The 27,889-nt window shown below is 46.3% G+C and overlaps 1 protein-coding gene across 2 annotated transcripts; it reads right to left on the reverse strand.

The window, feature by feature from the left end:
* Positions 1–27,847, reverse strand: chd8 (chromodomain helicase DNA binding protein 8). 2 transcript variants are annotated; one of them, XM_083659490.1, is made up of 40 exons: positions 27,738–27,847; positions 26,867–26,949; positions 25,186–26,219; positions 24,714–25,022; positions 23,627–23,740; positions 22,984–23,489; positions 22,729–22,840; positions 20,675–20,893; positions 20,458–20,526; positions 20,295–20,350; positions 20,070–20,187; positions 19,792–19,875; positions 19,506–19,643; positions 19,250–19,371; positions 18,788–19,031; positions 16,537–16,713; positions 15,401–15,544; positions 15,112–15,210; positions 14,571–14,730; positions 13,470–13,680; positions 13,107–13,302; positions 12,062–12,235; positions 11,634–11,924; positions 11,274–11,494; positions 10,755–10,957; positions 10,373–10,529; positions 10,167–10,256; positions 9,954–10,057; positions 9,596–9,719; positions 8,855–8,930; positions 8,415–8,689; positions 7,926–8,158; positions 6,663–7,334; positions 6,460–6,572; positions 6,125–6,346; positions 4,214–4,309; positions 3,995–4,108; positions 3,470–3,574; positions 2,799–2,903; positions 1–913 (listed from the first exon to the last, which is right to left on the reverse strand). In XM_083659490.1, the coding sequence occupies exons 3-40, from the start codon at positions 26,116–26,118 to the stop codon at positions 551–553; spliced, it is 7,749 nt and encodes a 2,582-aa protein (XP_083515616.1). In that variant the 5' UTR covers positions 26,119–26,219; positions 26,867–26,949; positions 27,738–27,847; the 3' UTR covers positions 1–550. The 2 variants fall into 2 exon arrangements, with proteins under 2 accessions (XP_083515616.1, XP_083515617.1); XM_083659491.1 differs by lacking the exons at positions 26,867–26,949; positions 27,738–27,847 and having other exon boundaries at positions 25,186–25,320; positions 25,402–25,479.
* Positions 27,848–27,889: the final 42 nt, after the last annotated feature.

Genomic DNA, 27,889 nt, shown 5'->3' on the forward strand with positions numbered 1-27,889 from the left:
CCACACGTCGGATCCCGTTGTAGTTCATCGACTCGTCTGGACACAGACGACATGGCCAAAGGAGATCAGACTCTAGGGGGAATTGTGGGATCTGGATTTTGCTCAGTACGTGTGTCCGCTCGTCCAGTTTCATGTAGCACTAGAGGACCAGCATTGAGGTGGTTGGATATGAAAAGGGTCGTCTGTACAGCAGGGCTTTCCTTTTGGTCACGGCTGGGAATGCAATGGGAATTCGGAGGTTTGGAGGAAGAGAGTCATGAAAACGCGAGAGCTCGGCTTTATGCCACTTTGTCGGAGGTTGCGTGAGAAAGGGACGATGATATTGGGGAGAAAGGTGGAAGATAATTCTGAATGATGTAAATGAAAACAAATGGGTGCAAATGCGCTCCTTTCCTGGAAGAAAAAACCTACACAATGAATAAAAATAACAAAAACACATTCATCCATGATTTGATACATATGATAAAAATAAATGAGGAATAACATGATTCTCTTTTGAGAAGGGGACCAAGTCAGATGGGGTATGGGATGAAGGGTGGAGGTTGGTCAGTCAATCGTCTGAGCTAGACGAGGAGTCGGAGTCCTTCTGTACTATGATGACATCGTCCAGCAGGGCTTCCTGATCCGAGCTGTCGTAGCCGCCTTGGGACAGACTGTCGCCGCCCTCCATTTTAACATCAAAGTCCGGACTGGTGAGGAAGTGGTGGGAGCTCTCCAGGTCCTCCTCGTCCATCATGTAGGCACCGTCGGAGACCAGGGTCTCCTCTTCAACCGCGCCCAGGAGGGGGTCTTCTGGGACGGGCTCGGGAGTGTGGTGGTGGTGGTGGTGGTGATGATGGCGGCGCCGGCTTTTCTTGGGGATGTCCGAGTGCTCGGACAGCAGCCGGTCGAAGAAGCTCTCAGGCAGGAAACCCTGTGAGGAGAACAGATCTTTTGTTTATTACCGTGTCCATTATGGGGGAACTAAATCAGACGACCAAGAGCCTGTTGCCATAATCCTCTCAAGAATATAAAAATAAATGTTAATGATGCGAGAACAGAGAAATATTTTAGAACTTCACACAAACGTATATATTTTTTTTTACGACAAAGACAACACCTACTCTGGCATTTCATAAGAAGTAACGCATGAGAAGTGCTTCCATGCATGTGCGAATGTAATGGGCTATAAGCTATGTTTCATGTAGGTTGAGTTGCCAGCAGGCAAAGTAGCATGTCACTGTATTCTTGATAGAACAGATTATACATTAGGTCAATATATCATTGCCACAAGCACACTTTGGGACTGTACAGAATCTGTACTTGATTCAACTAGAACGACTGCACTGTGGACAGTATATGCCACCGCCAAACAAGTGAGCAGTCGACATCCATGCCTGTCCAGACTTTGACGTTTGAGGCAAATTTGATGAAATTCCATCAAGGTGTTCCAGAGATATCGCGTTAACTCATTGAGTGCCAGCCACTTTTGGAGAACGGACGCTCCCAGTGCCAGAGTTTCAGAGCGTTTTCAGTGATTTCTCGAGGCCCACAGAATATTGTGTGATATTACTATGTAAACACCGAACACGCAAAAAGAACAAGGAGACTCTATTGTATCATCAGCAAAAAAAAGTTTATTGATACCATTTTCCGTTCTTTAGTTATCAGCCGGAGAAGATAGGTCAAAAACAGCAAAAATATGCTTTTCTATCAGGAAGCTGAGATATTCAGCCTTTTGTGAAATGCATTATTTCAAGCACATTCACTGACTCTAGCTAATCTTTTCTGATGATGTGACCTGGTTTAGTTCTGTGGTGCATGCGCGCCCCACCCCCCTGCCCCCCCCTCTCCCCGAGTCAGCTGCCAACTCCTCCCCACACGCACAAAGTCTATTCGGAGCCTCTGTTTTTGCGCCACGCGGCTCCTGGCAGCAATGAGGAAATGCCCAACGCGACTGCAGGTAAGGGTTGGCCCTTCGGCGTTGGGTGCTGCCTTTCTGGTGGGTACTCGTGTGAAGAAACTATGCAGACAGACAGACAGGCAGAGGAGCTGCAGTTGTGTGCGCGGATTGATTGCTGTTGGCAAGCAGCCCAGAGCCATCTACATGATGGCTCTGTCTGCCGCATGAGCGCGGTTTGTCTTTGATCACGGCTTTGTCAGGCTGTATTCCTTGACACTTCTGTCATCTGGAGAGCACTGTCGCCACCTAATGGCTCGGTAAAATAGGTTATAGACATTCAACATGTCCCAAAATGTTACAGGACATAGATCTGGCTTCGATGGACCCCCCCCCCCCCCCCCCGTCAAAAAACGCAATTGACGACAATCGTCGTCTTTGGCACTCTACGTCAGTATTTGAATTGACGACAGCTGTCGTCATTGGCACTCAATGAGTTAACGAGCATTAAATGAGCGGTTGTGAGGTCACAGTGACCTTGAAATTTGACCACCAAAATCTAATCAGTTCATGCTTGAGTCCAAGTGGACATTTTGCGTTATCTTTAATTAAGCAAATACAATGAAGAAGAGCCGCTGTTCCTCACTGTGCAGGTAGATGACCGTTAACAACCAAATGGAGTAGAAAAGTTTGTAGTAGTTTTACTCCGACTATAAAAAGTTAGTATGGAGCACATGGCTGTGTTTGAATGTGGGAACCTAAACATTGATTGGTGATTGTGGCAGCTCCTCGATATGGAAACAGTGCATGTCACGCAAGCAACCCTTACCCAATTCTTACATAAAATTTAAGAATTGGTCATTTTTATGATCAGTACTGCACAGAAAGATTGCGGAGTAAATCAGGCTTCAGCACGTACAGAATTGCGGACCGTTTCAGACCAGTCGGGTGCTACAGCGTAATCCGGATTCTCCTCCAGATACTCCCTCAGGTCTTGCAGTATGGGACAGAGGGAAGCTCCAACCTAGAGGGGAAACAAGTCAGAGAGTTACCACACAGTCAACAAGTCAAATAGAGTTACCACACAGTCAACAAGTCAAATAGTTACCACACAGTCAACAAGTCAAATAGAGTTACCATACAGCAAACACGTCAAATAGAGAGTTACCACACAGTCAACAAGTCAAATAGAGTGTTACCACACAGTCAAGTCAAATAGAGAGTTACCACACAACAAGGCAAATAGAGTTACCACACAGTCAACAAGTCAAATAGTTACCACACAGTCAACAAGTCAAATAGAGAGTTACCACGCAGTCAACAAGTCAAATAGAGAGTTACCACACAGTCAACAAGTCAGATAGAGAGTTGTATACAGTCAACAAGTCAGAGTGTTACCACACAGTCAACAAGTCAAACAGAGTGTTACCACACAGTCAACAAGTCAAACAGAGTGTTACCACACAGTCAACAAGTCAAACAGAGTGTTACCACACCGTCAACAAGTCAGATAGAGAGTTGTATACAGTCAACAAGTGGAATAGAGACAGTTGTATACAGTGCACCCCATGCATGCCAGTCATGTCTCACCTTCTTTCCTGTCGTCATGTGAATGAGCTTGACCTTCTCACTGCCTGTCAGGGCTTTGTCTGCCCTCCTCCTCCTCCTCTTCCTCTTGCTTCTGTTCACAAGAAGCTGGGGAGGAGATGTGATGAGGAAAAGGAACTCAGCAATTGACATAGTTCAAATGATCATACTATAAAGCAAGTAATCTCTGAGTATGCGAGTACATGAGCGAGTGTCCTTCGCATATCTCAAGAACCATTCTTCCAATCTACATCACACTTGGAGGGTGTATTGCTGCGACCCGATGTCTGATTTGGTGCAACTTGGACATATTTAATAAACTTTAAATAAACAGGCAAACTCTGTGCGGCAGCAGGACGAACGGGCACTGCACTAGTTATTAATATCATTCTACAGCCCCACTTAGTTTCTCGGTCTACTTCAGACAAAAGCTTGCTCATGAACCACAGTAATTTACATTCAGATTTCATACTTTGACACAATATTTGGTGTTACTCAGTAACCGATGGTGTCCTGCTGTGAATTTACCTCCAGCATGTCTCCCTCCACCTCATAGTCGGGGTTTTCCTTCAGCCAGCTGGGCGGGTCCCTGCGTCGAGGGGTGCGCTCCATCGGGTCGTGGACTCCGTCTGGGTCTGAGAACTAAGAGAGACAGACGTCGGAATAAAGATTAGCAACCTAGACCCAGCTTGAGTGTGCGTGTGACTCTGTACTACAGAGGAACACATGTAAACCTGGCGCGTGTACCTCGTGGTCCTTGCGCCTCTTGCGGCCGCTGCTCTCTCCCCCTGACCCGTTGGGCATTAGGGACTGCTTAGAGAAGGTCAGCTTCAGCCCCTCCTCCTAGCAGGGTGAGAGACAGAGGGCGCCTCTAATTTAGCCACGATGAACTACGCATCACAGCCACACCTCATCCTGCCTATACAATGATTTCTGCATTTTGGTCCGACATGCAATAGGGCCCCATAGTTTTAGACCAGGGGTGTCAAAACATATGGCCCGGGGGCCAGAACCGTCCCGCCGGTGTCCAATCCCACCTACCGGATGACTTTGCAAAGTGTGAAAATTTTTGATGCACTTGTGAGGCTCAACAGTCACCTTTTGCCCCAGAAGAGTATTTCCCATTCATTTTCTCAATCACGTTTTCTCAATCACAAGGTCCAGGATTTTTTTTTGGCATAAACTGCTCTTAAGAGTGAAGTATCTCTTCACCCCATAATGCATCCCGGCATTTCTGGCCAATCAGATTAGCGGATGATTGAGTGACATGGCATTTCAGCCAATGGGAGAGCACTATGAGCGGCAGTGGGCAGGACCCGTGGCCATTACAGGTATTAGCTCCATGGGCTAATGCTAGGTAGACGCATTTCCGTGCAGTAATGTGAATGAAACGGCAAACCGATCTCAAGCCGATACATAACGCTGAAAGCAGCGTGACTCGTAGTGGTTAATGGTATAGTAATATAGTATATTATAATACATAGTATATATAATATATAATGTATATGATATATAGCATGGTATATGGTATTGATATGTATTATAAGTATACTTATACTTATCCATTGATCTGGGATTGTTTTGTTTGTTTTGTTTGTTACCTGTCCTGCTGTGTAATTGTTGTTTTGTTATACTGTACGCAGTAACTTGTATTTAAGTTGTGCTTTAAGTCATTGCTCAGGCTCCTGCCATAAGCTTTAAGTAGCTTCTTTGGAGACCTGGCACTCCACACATTTGTATCTTGATGTTTATCTACATGTCAATTGTTTGTGTGTGTGGGGGGCGAAATAAATCTGAATCTGAATCTGAATCTGGTTAATAGTTTCAGTCACTCAGTGGCAGTTTTAGCCCTTTACTCAGCAAGTTATGATCTACATTGTTAGTAGCTTAGGGACAACAGCCAGAGAAGGAAATTAATGCAGGCCACCAATCACAGACGACCATACAGCGAGCTCCACCAATCAGAGACGTCGTCGTTACACGGTAGGATTGTGGGTAGTGTCGGCAGATCAAGTTTTGAATGTTTAAACATAGAAAAAGGATGATATCTTAGAGATTTGTGGCTTTACATGAAGATATAGCATCGTTTCACCACTGGATCATGTGTGGCAAGTCTACATTGGGTGGTTACGACATTATGGCTAATAATTTAAATCTCAATGGCCATTATGAATGAGAAAATACTCTTCCAGAGCAATGACGTCACGGAAAGTCACTTGACTGTTGAGCTAAGTAGGCTATTGATTTGATCATTTGTTTGATAGGCCTATGGTAGCTGAGATAAGATATGTAAATGTAGATGTATAAAACATGTTCTTAAAATGTACCTGCAATTCTTCACACTAAAGGAAACTAGAAAACTTGGAGGTGTTATTTATGATAGGTTATTACGCCTTGATTTTCTTTGTCTGGCCCACTTGAGACCAAATTGGGTCGCATGTGGCCTGTGAACTAAAATGATTTTGACACCCCTGATTTAGACTGACAGGTGAACCGATGGTATTTGTATAAATAAAGGTTAAATAAATAAATAAATATTAGCCAATATTAGCTAAAGACATGTCAATATATTTTATTCAAACTCATGGCATATGCAAGTGTGGTTTCAGTCTTTGTAAGGCTACCAATAACAGACAATTAATTTGACCACATTCTCACCTTGAGGAGTTTGACGGTGAACTCTCCGTCCTCTCCTTCGGCTGCGGGGCCGCCGGGCGTGCTGTTGGGTTTACGCAGCAGCTTGCTGTAGGCCAGCTCGTCTGCGCCCAGCAAGGAGCCCGGGGCGAGCTGAGCGTCAGACACGTAGCGCCGCCCTGATGGCCACTGGCCACTCAGCACCAGTGTACACAAGCTGTCCAGGCGGTTGATCAGCACGCGGTCCTGAGACAAAATAGGGAGCCCCATCAATCATTCACCATGAGAAAATCAACACATGAAATTGATTTTACTACTCCTCAAAAACCAGCCTCATAGTTGCACCAGCTGTACGTTACCTTGGGCCAGTCCACTACCACTCTGAGAGGATCAGGGGGCGGTAGGCCATCTTGAGAGGTAGTTATGGAGAGCAAACTATTTTCTTCATCCCCGTCACCCATCTTCATGGCTGCTAAGAGAAGCAAAATCAAAAGATTGGTTGAATTTTCAGTATTTTCTTTAGTATTGAGCCCCCCCCCCTTAGACTACAGTACCAACTTACCTCGATCCCCCTCTGCATCACTCTCTCCACTCTCGTCAGTGCTGCCTGATCGCTCAGAGGAAGACGAGCCAGAGTCAGAATCAGAATCAGAATCAGACCCTCCTTCTCCTCTGTCTTCCTTCCTTTCTCCTCCTGAGGTTCTGGGCCCCCTCCCTCTGCTCTTCTTGAAGCTCCAGTCCCTCGCTCGCACCTTGCCCTCGTGGTGACTCAGCGGCGTGCTCTGGAGCTGTGGATTGAGTTCACCTGCCAGCAGGCGGGAGTCCTCCTCGAGTCCCTCCTCCTTCACTCTGGGCGCCTCCTCCTCAGTCTTCGGTTGACCGAGGGGCGTGATGGCCTGCGGCTGGGGCGGAGGAATGGCTGGCTGGGCCTGCTGGTTCTGGAGGAACTCCTGGCGAGCCTGAGCAAAGGTGAACTGCGGGTCTGCAAAGATGGACTGCTCAGTGCGGCTGACGCCGTGCAGCGCGGCGCCCAGCATCAGCTGGCGGTCGTGGTCCGGGATGCTCCACCAAGTGGGCAGCTCCGGGCTGGGCGGGGCCTGGGGCAGACGCTCCTCCAGGGAGGGGTGGGGCAGGACGCGCTCACGGAGGCGACGCAGGAGGCTAATGCGGTAGAGGGTACGGGAGGCGCGCTCCTCCGTTATGGGGGCCAGGGTCTGGGAAAGCTCTGATGACTCTAGAGAGGAAGGGAGTGAAGACAATTACAACCATCTGCCTGTAAACCCACTTATGTCATGTTCACACTATTCTGCCTTTTTTCTTTTTTTTGCATTCAAGTGAATGGGGAGCAGCTGCAAGGCCACAATGCAACAGCTGTGTTGTGGGAGTTACTGATAAGTATTTCAGACTTTAACATAAGTACTATTGGCTGATAGTGCCAGATATTACAGCTTGTTATGGAGACCAAGTGTGCCCATTCCTTTATCCATTTGCATCAGCACATTAAAAAGAGGATTAGTGTGAATGTACGTATAAAGTATTATTATTATTATTATTATTATTATTATGATTATGAAAAAACTGAGTCTACTGCACATTCTCGAAAGTATCCAAAAATCTTAAACTTGGAATGGAGTCTTTAGCAGAAAGTATGCAGATGTAGTGTGCTGACAGCGTACAAGCTGTCAGCAAACCCAATAACTACATGCTATGAATGAATAGGGTGAAACCCCATTGAAGATCAACAGCCAGCCCTGGTAATCTCTGGCCAACAGCCAACTCAACATGCATATAATGTCTTGGCAGCAGCGTGTGCAGCAGTGCTCACCTTCCCCTCGATTTGGACGCAGGTGGCAAACCCTCCGGCACATGGCCACGAAGCAGCGGAAGTAGCGGCTCAGGCTCTCGTCCGTTTTCTTGTCCAGACGGGCAAACGTACGGAAACGAGTCCATTCAAAGTCTGTCTCTTCGCTCTCAGGAAGACCGGGCTCCTGCTTTATCTTCTCCACACCGAAAGTCGACACCACGCGGTAGAAGTCGCACTCCTCCCGACGTGTCCACCTGGGACAAAGAAGAAAGTGGGCCAGTGGGGTAAGGCACTTTGTATTCTTTTGTAGCTGTGCTCCCTAAAGCAAGTCCATGATTGTCCCTTGATGTGAAAAATTCATAGCTGGCATACAAAACAGAACGGTGTGAGGAATGAGAGTATTAATACTATTGACATTATTAATAATTATTTTGAGCACACTTGCAATGGGGAAAGCCTTGACCAAATAAACCAAGCTAATCCTGCCAGCACAACGTAAAGCGAGGGTACCTCTGTTGGCGCTCCTGCCGGGCGATCTCCTTCAGCTTGCTGGCCTGTTCGCAGCGCCGCCGCCTGCGGTCGCCCTTTGCCTCGGCCTCCTGCTTCAGCTGCTCCTGCCTGTAGCTGCGCTGGTAGGCCGTGATCAGCCGACGCATGCGGGCCGTGAGCGCCGAGCTGCTGGGCCACTCGCACGCTCCGCTCTGGCTCGGGGCGCTCTCGCTGCTGACCGGCCGAGCCACCTTGTCCTCCACAGAGATCTCATCCTCCATGTTCATAGAGTCAGCCTGCAGGACAGCGAGGAGACAACCGCGTCAAACAGAGGCAGATGATCAAAGAGTGTACGGCGTTGTGTTAATGAGTGTGTAACTGGTTAATAACAATATACACGCAAGTCCATGTGAATAAATATCCTAGTGCTGACAGAAGCACACGAGGGCTCAGAGTCTTACCTCGTCGTAAAGATCTTTGGCGTGTCTTGACGCAGGCTTGAACTCTGGATCCTCCGAGTACTTATCATAGTCAGCTCTGCATAACACAAACAATAAAACACCATCAAGCAGGCGAAATCTGTCCACAGACAGGCCATACTCCTTGTCTCATGAAGGTTTGACTTTTTAAGACCCGTTTCATTCCAAATAGAAATTTACTAACTGAAATACAGTAAACAAAAACAAAAAGAAAAGAAAAAACACCACACCATAAGTCACAGCATTTTTAAATTGAGTTTAAACGTAAAAAGCTTGTATTCAAGACCTCTCTTTTTTTTTACACATTGACTTTAGGTAATATGATTAAAGAGGTTTACAACCTGCAGACACCCTGCCCATCTGCCCGTCTTTTCTATTCTGACCTATTTAAGACTGGTGGACATGAGCAAGCAGCAAGCTACTGTGGCTCCAGTGTCCTAACATTTTAAGATCTGTTCAAAGCTCTTAATTTAAAAAACACTAGGTCTAAACACCTTGTTTTAGAATTGAGGATAGCAACCAATAAGCTACTGTAATGGCTATTCAGTCTTAATAACAGTGTTACGGCTGTCATTTTAGGAAGTAGATGAAGTCGATATATTGAAGGCTTCAGGGGTGCAGGGTTTTCATGTCACATTTCTTCTAGTAGTGGTGGGATTTTTTAGCACCACTGGATCATGAAAACAGAGGAGATGCTGAATGTTGTGCTGTGACATCACTCACTCGTCTCCCAGCTCAGGATCACCGGTGTGCTGCTCGGCATCGATGGCTTTGTCGTCAGGCCGACCAGCTCGCTCCAGGAAGCTCAGGCAGGGATCAGCACGCATGGTGGTGTACATCTCATAGCCTGGTCCACAGAGATAAATGCAAGGCTGTTACATGCAATTAACCACAAAGCGCCGGCACTTACTGACAAGTTCCAGATGTCAGCAGGCGACTGGAGCCTGCCTGGCACGTAATACAACATCACCACCAAAACATCACCGAGCAAGGAACTGAACCTGTTAACTGCTCCTAGTGCTACAAAGCCAAGCTCTCTCTTCGCATGAATGTTATGAGCACACATAAAGAAGATACATACCATGTTTGAATACTCCAACAAGCAGGGAGCGGTCAGCCTGTGTGTCCCACCACCCTGTTGGCACCTCCTGTTGCTCCATCTCAGGCATCCAGATATCAACCTCCCTAAAAAAAACAGGACAATTATTGTGTCAAGGTGAACAGTGAAGTTCTATGTGAATGAGCGATCAAGAGTGTCAAATGTTATTATGTCAAATAAGGCTGCCTTTAATACCTGATGTTTGCTCCTCTCAGGACGGCATCGGAATGTCGTCCAAAGACCTCCTGTTTGAGGTAGTAGAGCATACGCACCCTCAGCAGCACCCTAGAGAGGGAGAGGAGAGGTGGTTTGGTTCAAACACGGGTGAGAATGCATGCAGATATGCGTACACACACACACACACACACACACACACACGTAGCTGCCGGGGGTACACTGACTTGTTGCACTGGTGCTTGAGGTGTTTGCGGTAGCTGTCGTCCAGCAGCAGGGTGTCGGGGTTGTACTTGCGGATCCACTCCACCTTCTGCACATCAAAGGTACTCTGGGCCTTCACTCTCTTCCCCTTCCTGCCTCGTGGCACAGGGATGGACAGGCCTGGGTGGTGGAAAGAAAATGTAAAAAAAAAATATTGGCCCATTCATTTACAGGGATGCAAACTCATGGAGAGTGAAAAAGGTGACAGATACAAGGGCAGATACAAAACCACTCAAAATCATTCAGTTAAGTGCCCTATTTTGGGATCAAAAAGGTGACTGATGATGAGAACATAGTTTTCACTTGCAACTATAGTTCAAATGGTGCGAGTGTGTCTCTCCCTACCAGAGTGGTTGAGTAGTGTTTGAGGCTCGCGGCCGTTCTCCGGTGGTGTGATGAGCTCCCAGATGAAGCTCTTTATGTTCTCATCTCCACGGTAGTGCAGCAGGCAGAAGACCAGGATGACGCGGCAGATCGTCTCCACGTCGCGCTCGGCCAGACGCCGCTTGCACCGGGCGTGGGACAGGATGTCCCTCCAGCGACCCCATCTTGGAGGAGAGGAAGACGCAAAGAAAGGAAAGTAGATGAGTGAATAGGGTCAACAGAAAAGTGAATTCTCTCTTGCCAAAATGATAATTAACAAGAAACTTTAATCACAACCAATTAACTCCAGACCTCGATTCAATTTCCATGAAATAGACAGACCAGCTGAAGTCAGATCAAAGATATGATCCCATAACCAATACATTTCATCCATTGAATCCACTTCATGAGGAGGAGACAGGATAAAAACTCATCTTTAAGCCTTGAGATAACTGACACATGGACTGGGGGTGCAAATCAGTATAAGCAAGGTCCACCTACCCATAGACAAGCAGGTGTTTCTCCACCCTGAAGCAGTCTGTGCGACCGTACCCGCTTCCGGTGTGGCGCTCAGAGCGCCGGGAGGCGCGGGACTGCCTGGAATTGGCGGGTGGATACTCGTCGTCGCTCTCTAGGTCAGAGAGTTCACCGCCTTCGCCTCGCAAAGTGGAGAACTGACGGGTCTGCTTGCGTACTCTGGGAGTGTCAATCACCAGGGTGTTCTGTTGGGAGGGAGTTGGCTCTATGTCAATCAAGAATTGTTTAAGCTCCAATATATATATGTGGATATATATTTAAAAAATCCTCGACTTCCTCTCACAAAGAAGAACACTTATAGGCTTTTGGACACATCACCATTACCTTTCGGTTGATGGAGTCATAGTCGATGTCTGCCTTCTTGGCCCACTTCTGCCAGAACTCGGGGTCGTCCAGTTGAATGTCATTGCGGTTCTCGGAGGCCACGAAGCTGGCCTTGGAGAAGGTGGAGCCCTTGCCCTCGTTCTCTATGGTGATGGTGGTCGCCCTGCGCTGCAGGATCTGGTCAATGTCCTCCTCGCAGAAGCGACTGCCCTCGTCATTCTCGTCCATGATGGCAGCATAGGCGCCCTTCCTCAGCAGGTCCTCAATCTCCTTCTTGGAGAACTGCTGGATCTGAAGGAGACATGGATAGTGTTCCAAATTGCGTTAAGGAAACTAACATTTTCCTAAAACATATACAAGATGCTTCATAAATGACCAACCTAAAACATAACCTGGCAGTTTATGATCAGAAGGTTCTCTTCTCTTACCGCTCCGTTGACATTGCTCTCTTTGTTGCCACTCATGCTCTGCAGGACGGCCCGGTCCAGGCCAAGCTTGAGACTTGCTTTGTCCAGCATCTCCCGCTCATAGGAGTTCCTGGTGATCAGACGGTACACCTTGACAGCCTTAGACTGGCCGATACGATGGCACCGTGCCTGGGCCTGGAGACAGAGAGGATCATATGCAAAAAAAGCTAATATTAAAAGGTAAGGAAAGAAATGTTGAACGTGTTGATTGGGAGCTATAGAGTCTAGACTGTATCAACTTGACAACATGAACATTCTAAATTGGCCCTAGCTTACTTCCAGTGTTTGCTAATCCTAAGGACAGGAAATAAACTAGAGTCTAAACTATTCCCTAGCAACAGTCTATAAAATGTGTGTGTAGGAGTTCACATGAGTGAAATTAACTTTACGCAAAGTAGTGTACCTGCTGATCATTTTGTCAGACAGCACAGTAAAGTAGTGTACCTGCTGATCATTTTGTCAGACAGCACAGTAAAGTAGTGTACCTGCAGGTCATTTAGCCAGACAGCACAGTAGTGTACCTGCTGATCATTTTGTCACACAGCACAGTAAAGTAGTGTACCTGCTGATCATTTTGTCAGACAGCACAGTAAAGTAGTGTACCTGCTGATCATTTTGTCACACAGCACAGTAGTGTACCTGCTGATCATTTTGTCAGACAGCACAGTAAAGTAGTGTACCTGCTGATCATTTTGTCACACAGCACAGTAAAGTAGTGTACCTGCTGATCATTTTGTCACACAGCACAGTAAAGTAGTGTACCTGCTGATCATTTTGTCAGAAAGCACAGTAAAGTAGTGTACCTGCTGATCATTTTGTCACACAGCACAGTAAAGTAGTGTACCTGCTGATCATTTTGTCAGACAGCACAGTAAAGTAGTGTACCTGCTGATCATTTTGTCACACAGCACAGTAAAGTAGTGTACCTGCTGATCATTTTGTCACAGCACAGTAAAGTAGTGTACCTGCTGATCATTTTGTCAGACAGCACAGTAAAGTAGTGTACCTGCAGGTCATTTTGAGGGTTCCAGTCAGAGTCGAATATGACACAGGTGTCAGCAGCAGTGAGGTTAATACCCAGACCTCCAGCACGGGTGCACAGTAGGAAGACGAAGCGGTCTGAGTCAGGCTTACTGAAGCGGTCGATGGCAGCCTGGCGTAGGTTTCCACGCACTCTGCCATCAATACGCTCATAAAGGTATCTGGACAAAACAGCAAATATTCACTCATCAAATTAAGTCTACATAAACATTCAGGTAATACTCCATTTATACGAGCGCCTTCCAGACTAATATCTTTCACTCAGCATATCGATCAAAGACAAACTGTTTTACATAGAAAAGCCCAATGCCAGCGTTGACTCTGATACCTCTTGTTGATGAGGTAGTCCTCCAGGATGTCTAAACAGCGCACCATCTGGGAGAAGATGAGCACCTTGTGGCCACCAGCTTTAAGGCGTGGCAGCAGCTTGTCCAGCAGCACCAGCTTGCCTGCCGACCGGATTAGGGCCTGTAAATGGAAGTCAGGGGCCAGCGGGTTGTACACCTCCCGCAGCTCTGTTACTATCTTCTCCTCCGCGCCTGGACAAGAGAGACACAAGCCATTTTACTGCACTGGCCGGCATTTCTGAGCTGCCCGTCACAGGATAGCGTGGGTTTGATGACCCGCGTTGCTCAACAGGATTCCAATGCATGTGTGATCATCAAAAGCCATGACTGCTCCTTGACACAGAGCATCATCTCCATGACCACTATATACAGTATATATATCTTAGCCTGTCGGGTCAAATGTTACATTGTTAAATGATCAACTAACTGATGGTTAAATAAACAGCGGCAGGGCTTCTTGCCTAGCTAAATCTATAGATACAGCCTGATGAAGACCAGAGAGGTTGAAACGCGTTGCGTTTTGTGCCCCTGTCTATTGAAGATGTACATTGTTTGTTTAACTATTGCAGTAGACATGTACTTTACTTCGTAAATTAAAACCTGTCTAAGTATCCAAGAAGCTCCTTTTTTCTCTTTTCTGACTAGCTAACTCTATAAAATGTAATCTGAAGCTTAGTTGTTTGACATTTAAATGTTTCTATACGTACAAAAGTCTCTCAAAATTTGCACATTACAATGGCCCTGACTATTCCTGGTATTCCATTATGGTAGAAACTCCGGATTAAATTAATTGCACCTTTGGATTAACCATTAAGCAGCAGTCTGCAAAGTGCCACTAAATAGTGTTGTTAAAAGATACATGATTGATTTTTTTTACATGTGAATCCAAAGCAGGAACATTGTATTTTATTCCAAGTTTGAAAGACTTCAAAAAGTGGGGGAGGAGCGGTGATTTCACACCATGCAATAACGTTACTACCACGATACTCAGAAAGTACATGAGCCGGAACAGTACGAGGTAATGGGTTGGAAATGGTAGCAGCAGCAACATCAAAGGAAAAGTTCATGTTGAGGTGCAGTACCATTGATGAGGTAGGGGTGGTTGCAGCACTTGCGCAGCTCCATCATAGTGTTTAGCAGGTTGGGGACGTTGGCGTTACTGTTGGCTCCTACACTGAGGAAGGTGAAGTTCCTCTCCAGGATGGCACGGTAGTATTTCTTCTGGATGTCTGTCAGCTCAACCTGGGAGGGAGGTCATGTTTTTATAATGAATTTATAATCTCACAGACAAATTTATTCTTCCAATCTTTCTATGTAGTAGTAATCGTAAGAGGAAACCGGACCGACAAATCCCGTCTTTATAAGTCACAGACACACACGTTATGCAGCACAACACACACAGCATGCTATATGGTGCAGTGAAACTTTGTCTTCCGCCTCTCTCCCATCCTGGCTCGTCGTTCCTGCAAGGGGAGGGGCCAGGGGCGGTGGGCAGCTTTCCTCGCAGCGCCCAGCGACAGACTCTCCTTGTAGGCGCCGCCGGTCAGGCGATGTCTTCAAACGGCCGTCTTCTTTATGTGAGAGGAGATCTCGGCTACAATTTGCGCTAATGGACGCTCTTACCTCGATGATGGTCTCCTGTTTGGGTGCCAAGTTCTTCTCCACGTCCTCTTTGAGCCTTCGTAACATCATGGGTTTCAAGATCGCCTGCAGTTTCTGGACCTGAGGGAGAAAGAAAGGCATGTGTTTAGGGAGGCCTGAACATATCCAGTAAAATATACAGATATGCACCAAGAAAGAGCCAACATGTAGATGAGAGAGAAAATAGGAGAGTGGGCATGAGAGGTGTGAGAGTGTGAATGTGTGATAGTGTGTGTGTGCGCGTGTGCCAACATGAATGCATATTGTGTACCTGTTCCTCTGTTTTGAGGTCTCCGAAATCTCTGAGGAACTCTATCTCAGAGGGGAACTGGGCAGGCTCCAGGAAATGAAGCAGACTGAAGAGTTCCTCCACAGTGTTCTGGAGAGGCGTGCCTGTCAACAGCACCTTGTGTTCCTGGGAAAACCCACACAACACAGGCAGGAGGGGACGGATGGACACAGGGGGGGAGAGGCAGTAGAGGAAGAGGGGGATGGGGGGGATAAAGCAAAAGAGCAGCGGGGAAACAATTCAGGGATGCAGAGGAAGGAGAGGAGAGTGATGAAGAGAACCAGGAGAGGAAAAAGAATATAACAGGTAGGAGGAAAAGTGGAACGAGTGGATGCGAAAGGGCACAACAGACAGGTAATGAAAGGAGAGGAAAGGAGAGTTCAAATTAAGTTTTTTTTTAATCATTTCAGTGCAATTATAATCAAATTAAATAACAAAAAAAGATGCGAAAGGTAAAAGAAAACCAAAGTATGCATCTGTGACTGTGAAAAGTATGCATCTGTGACTGTGAAACCTCATTTCAAATTCTTATGGTTAGAATTAGACAAGTAGTGCACAAGGAAAAGCTCTCTCTCTAGCCATATTTAAAAGGCACAGATCATTTAATCATACTTAAGACTTGAATTAAAAAATTCCCCTTAAAACATATGAAGACTGTTAACAGGGTTCCCACACCTTCTTAGACCAACGTCAAGGACTTTCAGGCCCAATTCCCTCAAATTCAAAGATCCAGCACGGCATAGTTTGATACATGGATCAAAGTTAATTACTGTTAACACAGAAACATTATAATGAGAACTAGCAGGCATTACAGAAGCTCACGGACCATTAAAAAGAGAGAGGCTTGAATGTGTGAACACTTCTCAACTGTGCTCAACTGTGCTCAACTGTTACACGTCAAGTAAAAAAAAATCTCAAAAGAACTTCAATTTCTTCTCATGTCTATTCATTTCTACTTTCAAAAACTTTTAAGACCTTGATTTTTCTTTTCAAATTCACAAACTTTCACGGGTCTGTGGGAACCCTTTGTTAAAGGGGCTGTAAGACACCCTGCCTGATTAGACAGTGCACATATGACCACTGCCTCTAAAATCTGCATTCAGCTGTGGACCACTCACCAAGTCCAGCATCTTGAGGCTGTCCAACAGCTTGCAGTTGCGATTCTTGAGGCGGTGAGCCTCGTCAATGATCACACAGCGCCAGGAGATCTCCCTCAGCTCGGGGCAGTCGGACAAGATCATCTCAAAGGTCGTGATAAGGGCGTCAAACTTGTACGCACCTGGGATCAGATGCTCCTAAAAGACAATGACAATTTTCATGTGAGTGCTGTGCTGTGCAGCGCGGAACAGGATCAGAGAAGAATAAATGACATATCCAAATAATCCCACAGTCTGTTCATTTATTTATGGGTCACAATAACTGCCATAATCGTGGACGCACACACACAGGGACGCCTGTGTACATAAATGAGATGCAATGGTAAAGTTAAAGATGTCTGCGCACTAGGGATGCAACGGTTTTTGACGGTATGATAACCTTGGACAAAAATACCACGGTTTCACGGTATTGCGGTATCACCGACCTTTGTGTTGTAAAATCTGGCATAAATTTTTTTTATATATTTTTTGCCATTGAACAAAATGTATTTTATTTTTTAAATAACATATGGTTTGCTGAATTGTGGGCTGACATGTTAATGCAACCTACATCTGTAATGACAGTTAAATGTGGCAAATATGTGTGTGCTTTTTATAGTACTATTCTTACTTATAAATGTAAACCGTTAGTTCATCTAATTAATTTGATGTAAAACTAAAACATCATAATATCAAATAAATGCTTCTCTTTTGTAAGATAGGGTGAACACTGGACACCAATAATGATCGTTTCAATGTTAATGCTCTCTCTCTCTCACACACACTCACTGTCTGTCTGTCTGTCTCACACATAGTAGGCTATACACAGCCTCCGTCCCACTGAGTCGGTCCCTGTGCTCAGCGGCGCTTCACTGTGTGTGTGTGTCTCTCTCTCTCACACAAAGTTTTAAGTTTGTGCCTCATTTTCCACTAGCGGGCTTTCTCGTCATTTAATGTTACTTTCTCTTCAGTGCAATACGTTTTGATAACAACCTGTTGGCCTGCACAAGACGTTCGCTCAGTCAAGTAACCTAATGCTAACGTTAGAGGAGAAAGATAGCCGTTATAGCTAGCTAATTAGCGATGTTATCTGCCTCGGTAGTTAACGTTAGCCTAGAGATAGTATTTATCTGACGTTTATGTTAGCTACTCCTCAAACCTGCGGGTGGAAATGGTTTATGTCCGATACAATGTATGTTGAAGCAAGACAACGTTTTAATGTGTTGAGTTTGACAAATAACGATGGGTGGTGCTCCTGCAGATCTAGCCCTGGCCATCTGTGTTTTTATGATAGCCGAAATATTCCCATACAGCCGACTGTGTCTTTTTAGAGGAGGGAAAAGTTCAGGGGGCTTCTTGCGTTCTCCTCCTTCAGCCATTATCACACTCATGGTTGTAAACACAGGGACAGCTGAGCTGGCTCCACTACTGTAGGTAGGTAGGCCTACCAGGTATACATGCAGCGGGGGGGGGGAGGGGCCGCGAAAGCTGCACTCTGCAAGCGACCTGGGCACTTTATCTCTGAGAAACAGCTGATACCGTGGGGAAGGTATGACGGCAAATCTTAGTGGTTTTGATACCGTGACTTTTTCAAACCGTGGTATTCACGAGTTTCCTGGTGAGACCGGGGGCGCTTCCATGACACCCTCCCTCCCTGTTTCCAGCTGCCGGTTGCCTGTTTCCGCCCAGGACCGTTCATAGCGAAAGAGACTGAAAATAATCATCATAATTGTTGTGACTTTGTACCTACCTATGTCTTGTAATGATGCCCCCCAGCACAATAATGTCACACGTGCATAATTTTACAACGGAGTGACAATATCTTGAATCTTGAAAGAGAGAGACCGCTAAAGCTACGTTCAATGACCAAATAATAAGAGTTCCGGTTTGGACGTTTAGCTTTCAAAACAAAAGTGGCCGCTATGCAACCACATACTCTTTTTAGCCATTTCGGCTAAAATAAGCCCGTACAGTACGAGTGAATTGAAAATTCACCTTGTTTTTGTAAAAATATCGCCGCTATGCAACCACACAACATTACTATTTTTAGCCATTTCGGATAAAATAAGCCAAACGTTCCCACTCTTTGACAGCGGCGCGCACCTATTTGCTAGTGAAAAAAATGTAAACAGGAAGTCGACAGAGAATCATGGGAAACGTAGGTCCAGGAATAAGGTGAATACTTTCAAACCGGAAACCGCTGCATCCCTACTGTGCACTCTAAGCACCCCACCTTGTCATCCTTGCTGTACATCTCGTACTGCTGGATCATCTGCCGGCTGGCCAGGCTGCCGTGGTAGACGATGGCGTTCATGTCGGTCCAGGTGGAGAACTCCCTCTCCCAGTTAGTGATGGTGGAGAGGGGAGCGATGATCAGGAAGGGGCCCTGGATGCCGGCATCATACATCTCTGACAGCAGCGAGATGGACTGGATGGTCTTCCCCAGACCCATCTCGTCTGCCAGGATGCAATTCTGTCTGAGGGACGAGCAATAGGACGTTTGACTTCAACAAAAGGCTCCAGCTGGCAGAATCAATGTCAACTGGCAATCAAAATAGATCTTTACTGGGGAAGGTCCCGTCATTTTTACATTCTTGTCAATTCTAGAGGATCTAGAAGACCTTCATTTCTGCACTTCCACTAACATGCACACACTAACCAATCAAACGTGGATGTGTGCGTGTGTGATTAATACCTGTTGTACCAGTTGAAGCGCAGCCAGTTGACTCCTTCCAGCTGGTACTCTCTGAGGACGTTGCCACTCTTGTACTCTATGGTCTCCTCCAACTTCTTCCATTGACCAGATGGGGGCCTTGGCTGAGGAGAGGAGAGAAAATGAAAAAATCAGCAAAAAAGAAAGAAACTACGGTAAGTGGTAACACACAGGCTCCCAACAGGTTTAACCTATAGTTCTTGTTTACACTATGGCTGACTCCCTCTTGGCCACTCACCGTTCTCTTAAGGCGGGCTGGTCGGTCCTGGATCTTGCCAAACTCTTCGACCTTGCCCTCATCCACGTCCTCCTGCAGCTCCCAAGTGGCGTCTTCATACGGCAGAGAGCACCACTTTACCAGGTAGTAGATAAGGGGCTGGGGGAGGGGACACAGAGCCAGAGAAAAAAAGATAATTATATATATACTGTATATGTGTGTGTGTGCAAGGGAGCTGGAAGGTGGGTGCTGATGGGTGCAGCTTTGAGGTGAAATCCAGATGAGGCTTGGTGTTCTCGACTCTTACCTCTCCGTTGTCCTGGTCCACGCTGTGGGACACATCCAGGATCCTGTCTACCTCCACGTAGTCCGGGTTGAACGGCTCCTCGTCCTGGAGACAGACACAGGGTCAGAGACACTAGAAAAACAAGGCTATTTGCAACTAGGTAAAGCGAGTGTACTAACAAAAACATGGAGATGGCTCTGTGAAAATCAAGATTATAGCCTTTTTCAATTTGAGGGGCAAAATAAAAATAAATCACGGAGCTACAGTCTGTGGGTAAGCGTCTATGAAATGTCTCTCACCTCATGGAAGATGTGCCTCATCTGCACCTGCTTGGTCTTGAACCTCTTGAGCTTTTGATGGATCCTCTTATCTCTCTCCAGCTGCTCCAGACTGGCCCACTCACAGTGCAGGTAAGAACTGAGAAGAAGAGGGGAGGACGAGTTTTCACTCATCTGGATGTTTTCTCAACAAAGGCTCAGTGACTTTGAGAGGGCAAACTTATTTGTAAAGATAGTGGGACTTACTAGTTCTTGTATTTTACGAAGAATTCCTCAACGTTGATGTACTGGCCCGTAGGCAGCTTGGAATTGTGAGAGGAGAATAGTTTTTTGTTAGCCTCTGACATACAGTACATTATCAAATGGGAGATTTAAAGAAATGTAAATATATGAAATGGAATAAACCTACTTCCTTCTTGGTTATCCTCATGGACAGAACTTTGTCTACAATCGCAGCATCTTCTTCACTGGGGTTTTCCTGTAAACATGAAAAAAGCTATATTTTAATAACTGCAAAACTACACACCCTATGCTGGTGCAGTGTAGTATGATAACCATGATAACGCCTCCCTCACTCTCACCACAAATAAAGAAACAGCTACGCTACAATAATTCCACACTCTCACCACAAAGAACTGCATGCTGGGCTGCCCGTCTCCATCCAGCTCCATCTCTTGTTTTAGCTGCTGTCCCATAAGCTGCGCCGCTGTGCCTCCGCTGATGGAGGCCACGGCCGCCGCGGTCGTAGTAACATCTACGTCTTCCTGCTCGTCCTCGTCGTCCGTTATCTTGATGTCCAGGTCCTCCGTGTACTTCTTCCTCTTCAGCACCCGACCCGAGCGCCTCTGCTGGCCAAAAGAGATTGGTTTAAGTCAGTGATACTCAACTTGCGCCCCCCCCCCCCCCCCCCCGTGTGGCACGCGATGGAATTGCAAAAAAAGTGCACCTGAACGCAACATGCAAGATACCCGCTGAATAAGTGTCCAAATGTTCATGTCATTCTGGCCAATACTCTGTTATAGCATTTCAGTCTGGAATATGGAATATCTTTCAATAATCTATTATTTAGCTGCTAAATTGTCAAACACTGCTGTCTGCTCGCTATCCAGGCAGTTATGCATGTACTTAACCTAACTAACGTAACCTAACTAACTATCCGGTGTGCACAACATTGTCAGACTAAACTCCGGCTGATACCCCAAAAACCTACAATCCGCTACAGAAAAATGTATATTGTTTGTTTATTAACTGGCCCCTGGCCTTCTATCATTTCACGAAAGTGGCCCCCGGGCAAAGCAAGTTGAGTATCCCTGGTTTAAGGTATGTGAGCTAAGGGCTGGGCAACAAAACAATAATGATGATTGTATGAATAGATGTTTTTCAATATAAATCTAAGAAAAAATAGATACAAGTTTACAGAATGTATTTTTCAGGCTATGACAGCAAGCCAACAAGTGGCACACAAACAGCCACTTGTTGTAATCAGGGGAGGGAGGCTGCACAGTAACAGCACATGCTTTCTAATGTTTAGTAGGCTAGCAAGGAATGCCATCAAAGTCCTTCACAATGAAAGTGAAAGCGACACCAAAGTCCATCGTTCAACTTTTGGGCTGTGTGAAAATATTGTCTGACAAGAAGCAAAAGCAGACATTGTAAATCGTATTGAAGATCTGCGCCAACTAAATCACTATGAACCCGTTCCATCATTTCCGCACTACTTATTGCAGTCCCATATAAATGCAGTCGACCCCAAAGACCTATTTTACAACACGTAGTTCCGACCAAGCAATCTGATTGGTCAACTAGACATTTGGACCGTTCTCAAATCAGCATAACAGCACACCACATAACAGCGTCCTCTTCTTCCAACCATTCCTCAACAGTAAGTGCGCCAAATAAATCAAAATTAACAACAAAACGATCCATTTTGCATCGATGCTGTAAGCTAGCTGCTGGTTTCCACACAGGTGTTTGCAGAGAGGCCAATGTTGGCTGGCTCAGCCTGGCTGAGTCAACGGGGGCTATTCCTTGTCTAATAGAATTGGAACTAGCAAAAAGTGTCTATTTTGAGAGCAAATTGCCCCAAAATATTAACACCTTTTGTTTATATCTTGTATTTTGTTGGCAACACTTGTATAATCGCAACATTACACTCGAGGGTGTGCTTTACCATCATTATTGGCCCCCTCTCGTGTAATATTGCTTAAGTGAACTACTCTGTGCACTCTGACTATATTACTTTGAGTAAATCAAACGTGTACATGCATCCACCTCTTTCACTGGTGCTGCACAAGCATTAAACTGCGAAACTCAAAGTAGGTCCAGACAGACAAGGGAATACAGCTCATCTCTAGGGGTTGGGACAGCTGATCCTCCAAAAGGTCCACACCGCATTCTTAATCCAAATCATTGTTTATTGTGACAAGTTTTGACCGAGTGAGAATGCTGTGGAGACCTACTTTAGGTTTTTGGAAATAACATGACTTCTCAGCAGCAAAACCAACAAAAACAAAACAAAAAACAAGAAGAGCCACAGAGATCACAAATGCCAGCCAATTAGCCAATGCCAATTAGCAGTCAACAATAAAGAATGACTTTGCAACAAAACTTAGGCTTGACATGTTTTGTGTTTGTGTGTGTGCGCGTTTGTGTTTGTGTGCGTGTGCGTTTGTGTGTGTACCGTAGCCAGGTCCTCCTCCAGAGCGGTGGGCGAGGCAGGGCTCAGTTCTCCATCAGAGTGGTCTGAGGACACATTTCTCTTTCTTTTCTTTGCTCCAACCAGAGTAATGGTGCTGATGGAAGCCAAAAAAAGAACAGGAGAACAAAAGGACAGTAATTAATATGGCATTCCTCAAGGGCAGGGTAAGTTTCCAGAGACATACAGTAAATCATCGCATGATTCCCTCTCTCTCATTTTTCCTGCGCATAAACTTACTTAGTCTTGGTCTTGCTTTTACTCTTGTTCCCGGTGCCAGGCGTCCCTGTGCCACCAGCACCTCCAGCTGCTCCTCCTGCCACCTTCGCCTTGCATTTCTTGTCGGCCCCGCCTGCACTTTTGGCCACTGCTCCTCCGGCGATGGGACTCTTCTTCTTGCTCCCTCCTCCGCTGCTCTTTTTCTTAGTGGTGGTCACCACCGTCACAGTGCCCCCCAGCTCTGTGGTGGCCTGGTTGGCCGGAAGCTCGTCCTGGTTCAGCACTCTGGGGAGGTTCTTCTCGCCGCGCGCCTTGGCCCGGGCTATGGCTTCGGCCACGATGCGGTTGGCCTTCTCCTGCTTGCACAGGGTCTCCAGGCGACGCACGGTGACGGGCTCGCCCCCCGCCTTGGTGATGCGGATGGCCTGGGGGGAGGCGGTACTGGTGGTCGTGGAGGAGCCGGCGGTCGAGGTGTTGATGACCTTCACCACAGAGACCGTGCCACCGGCCGAGGTCGCCATGGTTGTCTGGGAAATTGTGGAGTGTAAAAAAACAAACAAAAAAGTTATTCTGGATTCTGCTAAGACTTTATAAGAAAGATCAAGTGTGACCCTGAGGCTCTCTCCGAGGTACAGAACATATCAGTGCACTTCTGGAGGTCTACCTGTGGCTGCAGCAGCATTTTGAGTGGTACAGCGACTCTCTGTCCTCCTTGGCCCTGGGTGATTTGGATCATCTGCGGGCTGCCAGTGTTGCCGGCTCCTGAAACCAACTGGTACTGTAAGAGCACAGAGAGAAAGACAGGTCACATCACATTCTTCTTTGAAAATAACCACATTTGATCAAAAACAAAGGGGACCACAAGAGGATCTTAAAAGAAAATGGTGTTTTAAATTATCCACAAAGAAGCTATCTCTGCCAGACTTTTAGATGGTACAATGTCTGGTTACATACCACTACATCAAAGATCAGTTTCCACGTGATGCGGGAATCTGATTCAGTATGAAATGTAATAAAAAAAAAAGGAAGTCTTTGCAAAAGGTATAATTACACTGATTATGAATGATGCTGTGAAAATCTGAACATAATTTTACAATAATTGTAAATATTTTTCCAGATTGGTGTAATTCACAATATCCCAGAATGCAAAATCTCATCTGGACCCCAGAAAAAACAGGTTAGGCCAAAGAATATTTAAAGGACGTGTCTATCTACTGAAGCCAGCAATGACTTTGACTGAATCCAGGAAAAACACACAATGTGTGGACCAAAACAGCTCAGCAGGCACAGTAGAATATCAAAAATGGAAAGAAGGAGCTGTTAGGAATTTAAATGACAAGATTTAATGGGAAGTAATTGTACCTGTGTACTGCAAAGAGTTTAACAAACAGAGTACATCTTCAAAAAGGTGATAAGGGCAAGAACAATACCGCAACGCATTTCAACCGTTGGGTTTTCGTCAGGCTGACGAAAACCCAACGGTTGAAACGCAGGTACAATTACTTCCCATTAAATCTCGTCATTTAAATTCCTAACAGCTCCTTCTTTCCATTTTTGATATTTGACTGAATCCATACATTAACTTCTATCATTACAGAACAAACAGATGCATAAAATCAAAGTTCAATAAAAACTTGCCATTGTTTGAGTTATTTGTCTAAGCAGAAAAATCAAGGGGCTGCCCCATTTCTATGCAGGAAAACTCCTGATGTGCAAACAGGTGAACCCAAACTAACAGACTTCTTCCTTACCTTAATTCCTCCTTGTTGGTTGGGCTGTTGCTGCACCTGCAGTTGAATGGTGAGCACTTTGGGCTGCCCTCCAGCCTGGCCGCCAGCCCGGGCCTGGGTGAGGGCTGCTAGCTGGCTTCCCTGGAGCACCAGTTTTCCTCCGGGGAGCTGGCCAAGCACTAGCCTGTGCTGCTGCGGCTGTTGGCCTCCTTGGGCTGTCTGAACCTGTGCAATCTGCTGGGCTGTACCAGCTCCCAGTGTGACAGTTTGACCGTGCACAGCAGAACCAGGCTGCTGGAGGACCAGGGTGATCCGCTTAGGCTCGCCACCCTAGAATCGGACACACAGGAAGAGATTCATTATGATGGCTTAGACTGCCTTAAATGTATGAAGCGATAAACCACAGAACCACTCCGAACCACACCTGCTGTGGTACAGCTGTCAGGGTGACCCCTTGTGGTCTAAGCATGGTGGCAGGAGAGATGGTGCTGACCTGTGTCTGAGACTGCATGGCTGTCTGGAGCTGCACCTGTGCCTGGGGCTGGATCTGGATGGTCTGGCCTTGGGGCTGGATCTGGCTCTGGGCGATCTGCACTTGAAGCGGCTGGCTCTGCGTCTGCTGCACCTGCTGGGGCATGGAGGTCAGTAGAACCTGTTTGAGCGGCCCGTTGGGAGACTGCACCAGCCTCTGCACCCCAGCAACACCCACCTTGACTTGAGCCTGGCCTGGGCTGGCGTGGTTTAAAACTGTTCCCCCAGGCAATATGGACATGCCGGGTCTCAGAGGAGTGCCAGACAACACTCGGATGACCTTTCCGCCGGGCGAGCCCGTGGCTCCTGAAATAGTCTGGAGCACCTGGGCTTGACCCTGGGGGCCTTTGAGAATGACGATTTTACCTCCGCCCTGCTGGGTGATGGCAGCTAACTGCTGTGGAGTGAGCTGGTGAGCAAGCTGTGTGAGCTGCTGCTGTGTGAGCTGATGCTGTGTGGTGGTGGTGGTGGTGGTGGTGGCGGCTAGGGAGTTGGAGACTGTTAGTGGCGAGCTCAGTAGGACAGTGCCAGTAGTGACCCCACAGGTGTTGCTGGCAACAGCGATGGTGGTCTGGGCCTGGACCTGAGGTACAGTCTCAACAGCTGCAGCTATGGAAACAGTCTGAGGGGGGGCCACTTGGGCAGGCTGCTGTATGGTGACTTGAACTGGGACAGGGTCTGGGATGGTGGGGACTGCTACGGGTACACCAAGGCCTGCGGTGACCCTGAGCTCCGGGGTGGGCTCGGGGTCGGCAGGCGGGTCCATCTGGCCCAGGGCCAGCTTGAGCGCCTCCTCCACAGGGTCCGAGGAGCCCTGAGAGAAGGAGTCATCCGGTAGGGCGTCCAGATTGAACAGAGGCGTGTCCTCAAAGAGGTCCATGATGGGATCTGCCATCTTGCCCCCTCCACACAGGGAGACGGGCACAACCTTCCAGACGCTCTGAGATGAAAGCTAAACAATCCGTGTCCAGTTCTTCTCGACGTTCAAGCAAACAACTGGATATATACAGAGCAGAAACACAGAAGAAAATTAAGTACGACTGTATAGATTACATTCATTTATAACTTAACCAAATGCTATACTGCTTAGCAAAAAGGACATGGCCTGTTTCTGACCTTTGACCAACAAATACCAGCTCGTATTTGCCTTCACTCTTAAGTTTAAGTATTACAGGATGGCATACTCTTTCACAGCCATTCATTAATTTGAACATTCCACATATGAACACTGAGTCAGGGAAGGCCGCATTCATCTTCTATGCTCCTAATACATGGAAAAGGCTTCAGGACGCCCTCAAATTGGACCGACTGGTCTCCATGGAGACATTCAGGATGCTGCTTGGTGACACATTATATAGGGATTGCTCCTGTTTCTCTTACTTGTTTCTTATTGTCTGCATATATTGTCTGTAAATAACTTGTGATTTTTTTTGTATGTTTTGTGTGCTTGTGTACACAGGTCTCTCTTCAAAACAAGATCTTGGTCTCAATGGGCTTACCTGTTTAAATAAATGAAATTAACATACGTTTGGTCTGCATCACCCCATGGGAAATACAGTACTAGGATGCCTAAGATGGTGTAAAGAAAATAAGGAGCAGAGAGAGGCTTAGGAAATAGGTTCCCACAAGCCAATCCTGTATACCTTTTGTAGTCTCCTTTTCAGCTCCTACTTCTCTTCTCTGTATGAGACGTCCATGCACAGCGTAATTCCTTGAGATTTTATTCCTAAAAACACATTTAACACGTTTAGTTTACTCAGGTTACATCACCAACAACTTTGTTTGACACAGACAGAAAAATCCACTTCCAGACCTAAGTTAGTTATCTCCTAGACAGAGCTGTGAAATTATTTTAAGTGGCACCCACCTATCTCCCCTAAAAAAAGAGCCAACACCAGATAACTTAAGGTTAATTTATCATAGCTGGATATGTGACCACTCGTGGGCAGCTTGTCCATTAAAGCTATCAAATGCGATGTAGACATTTTACTTGAATTAAACTGGTATTTTCAGTAGCCACATATAAAGCTAGAACACTTTGAGAACACCCAATGAATGGAAACAGTTGGTAGTGAAGTCGCACAAGCCAGGATGATACTGATGCTGGTAACGTTAGACGCTTCCCTCTCTCTGCAGTCTTTCTCACAAACCCGAGAGCTAGCATTAGCTTGTACTGCTAGCAATAAATGCCTATTATAACAGCCTGTTCGGCGTCAGAAACATCTAATTGCGCTAGTAAACATATATGATTCGATGTGTTCAGTCGATAACTATATTCTCTGTCATTTTCAAGGAACCATTCAGTCAACTGGACTCCTTCAATCTCATCAACAAACCGGACCAAACCAAAGCAACGTGCCACAATAACCATTGCTCGTCAACGTTCAGACACGGGTTAGGCCGCAATACTGTTTGGGTTGGTCTACGTCTATTTTCTAGCAAAAATACCTGTAAATAACCATCCCATCCACTGCCCCAAGTCTCTCAGTTATAATTTCGGGGTGCTAAATTTACCTTTGCATCGACACACATGGCTTTCTCCGTCTCACAACACTGTACGATTACAGGAAACGGCCAGCGAAGAGCAGGAACTAACATTCCTGTCGGAGAAAGCGTAGAAAGCATGCCCCTCGAATGTCCTCGCAATATGATTGGTCCACATTTCC

This window comes from Poromitra crassiceps, assembly GCF_964638095.1.
Source record: "Poromitra crassiceps genome assembly, chromosome: 23".
Lineage (NCBI taxonomy): Eukaryota > Metazoa > Chordata > Actinopteri > Beryciformes > Melamphaidae > Poromitra > Poromitra crassiceps.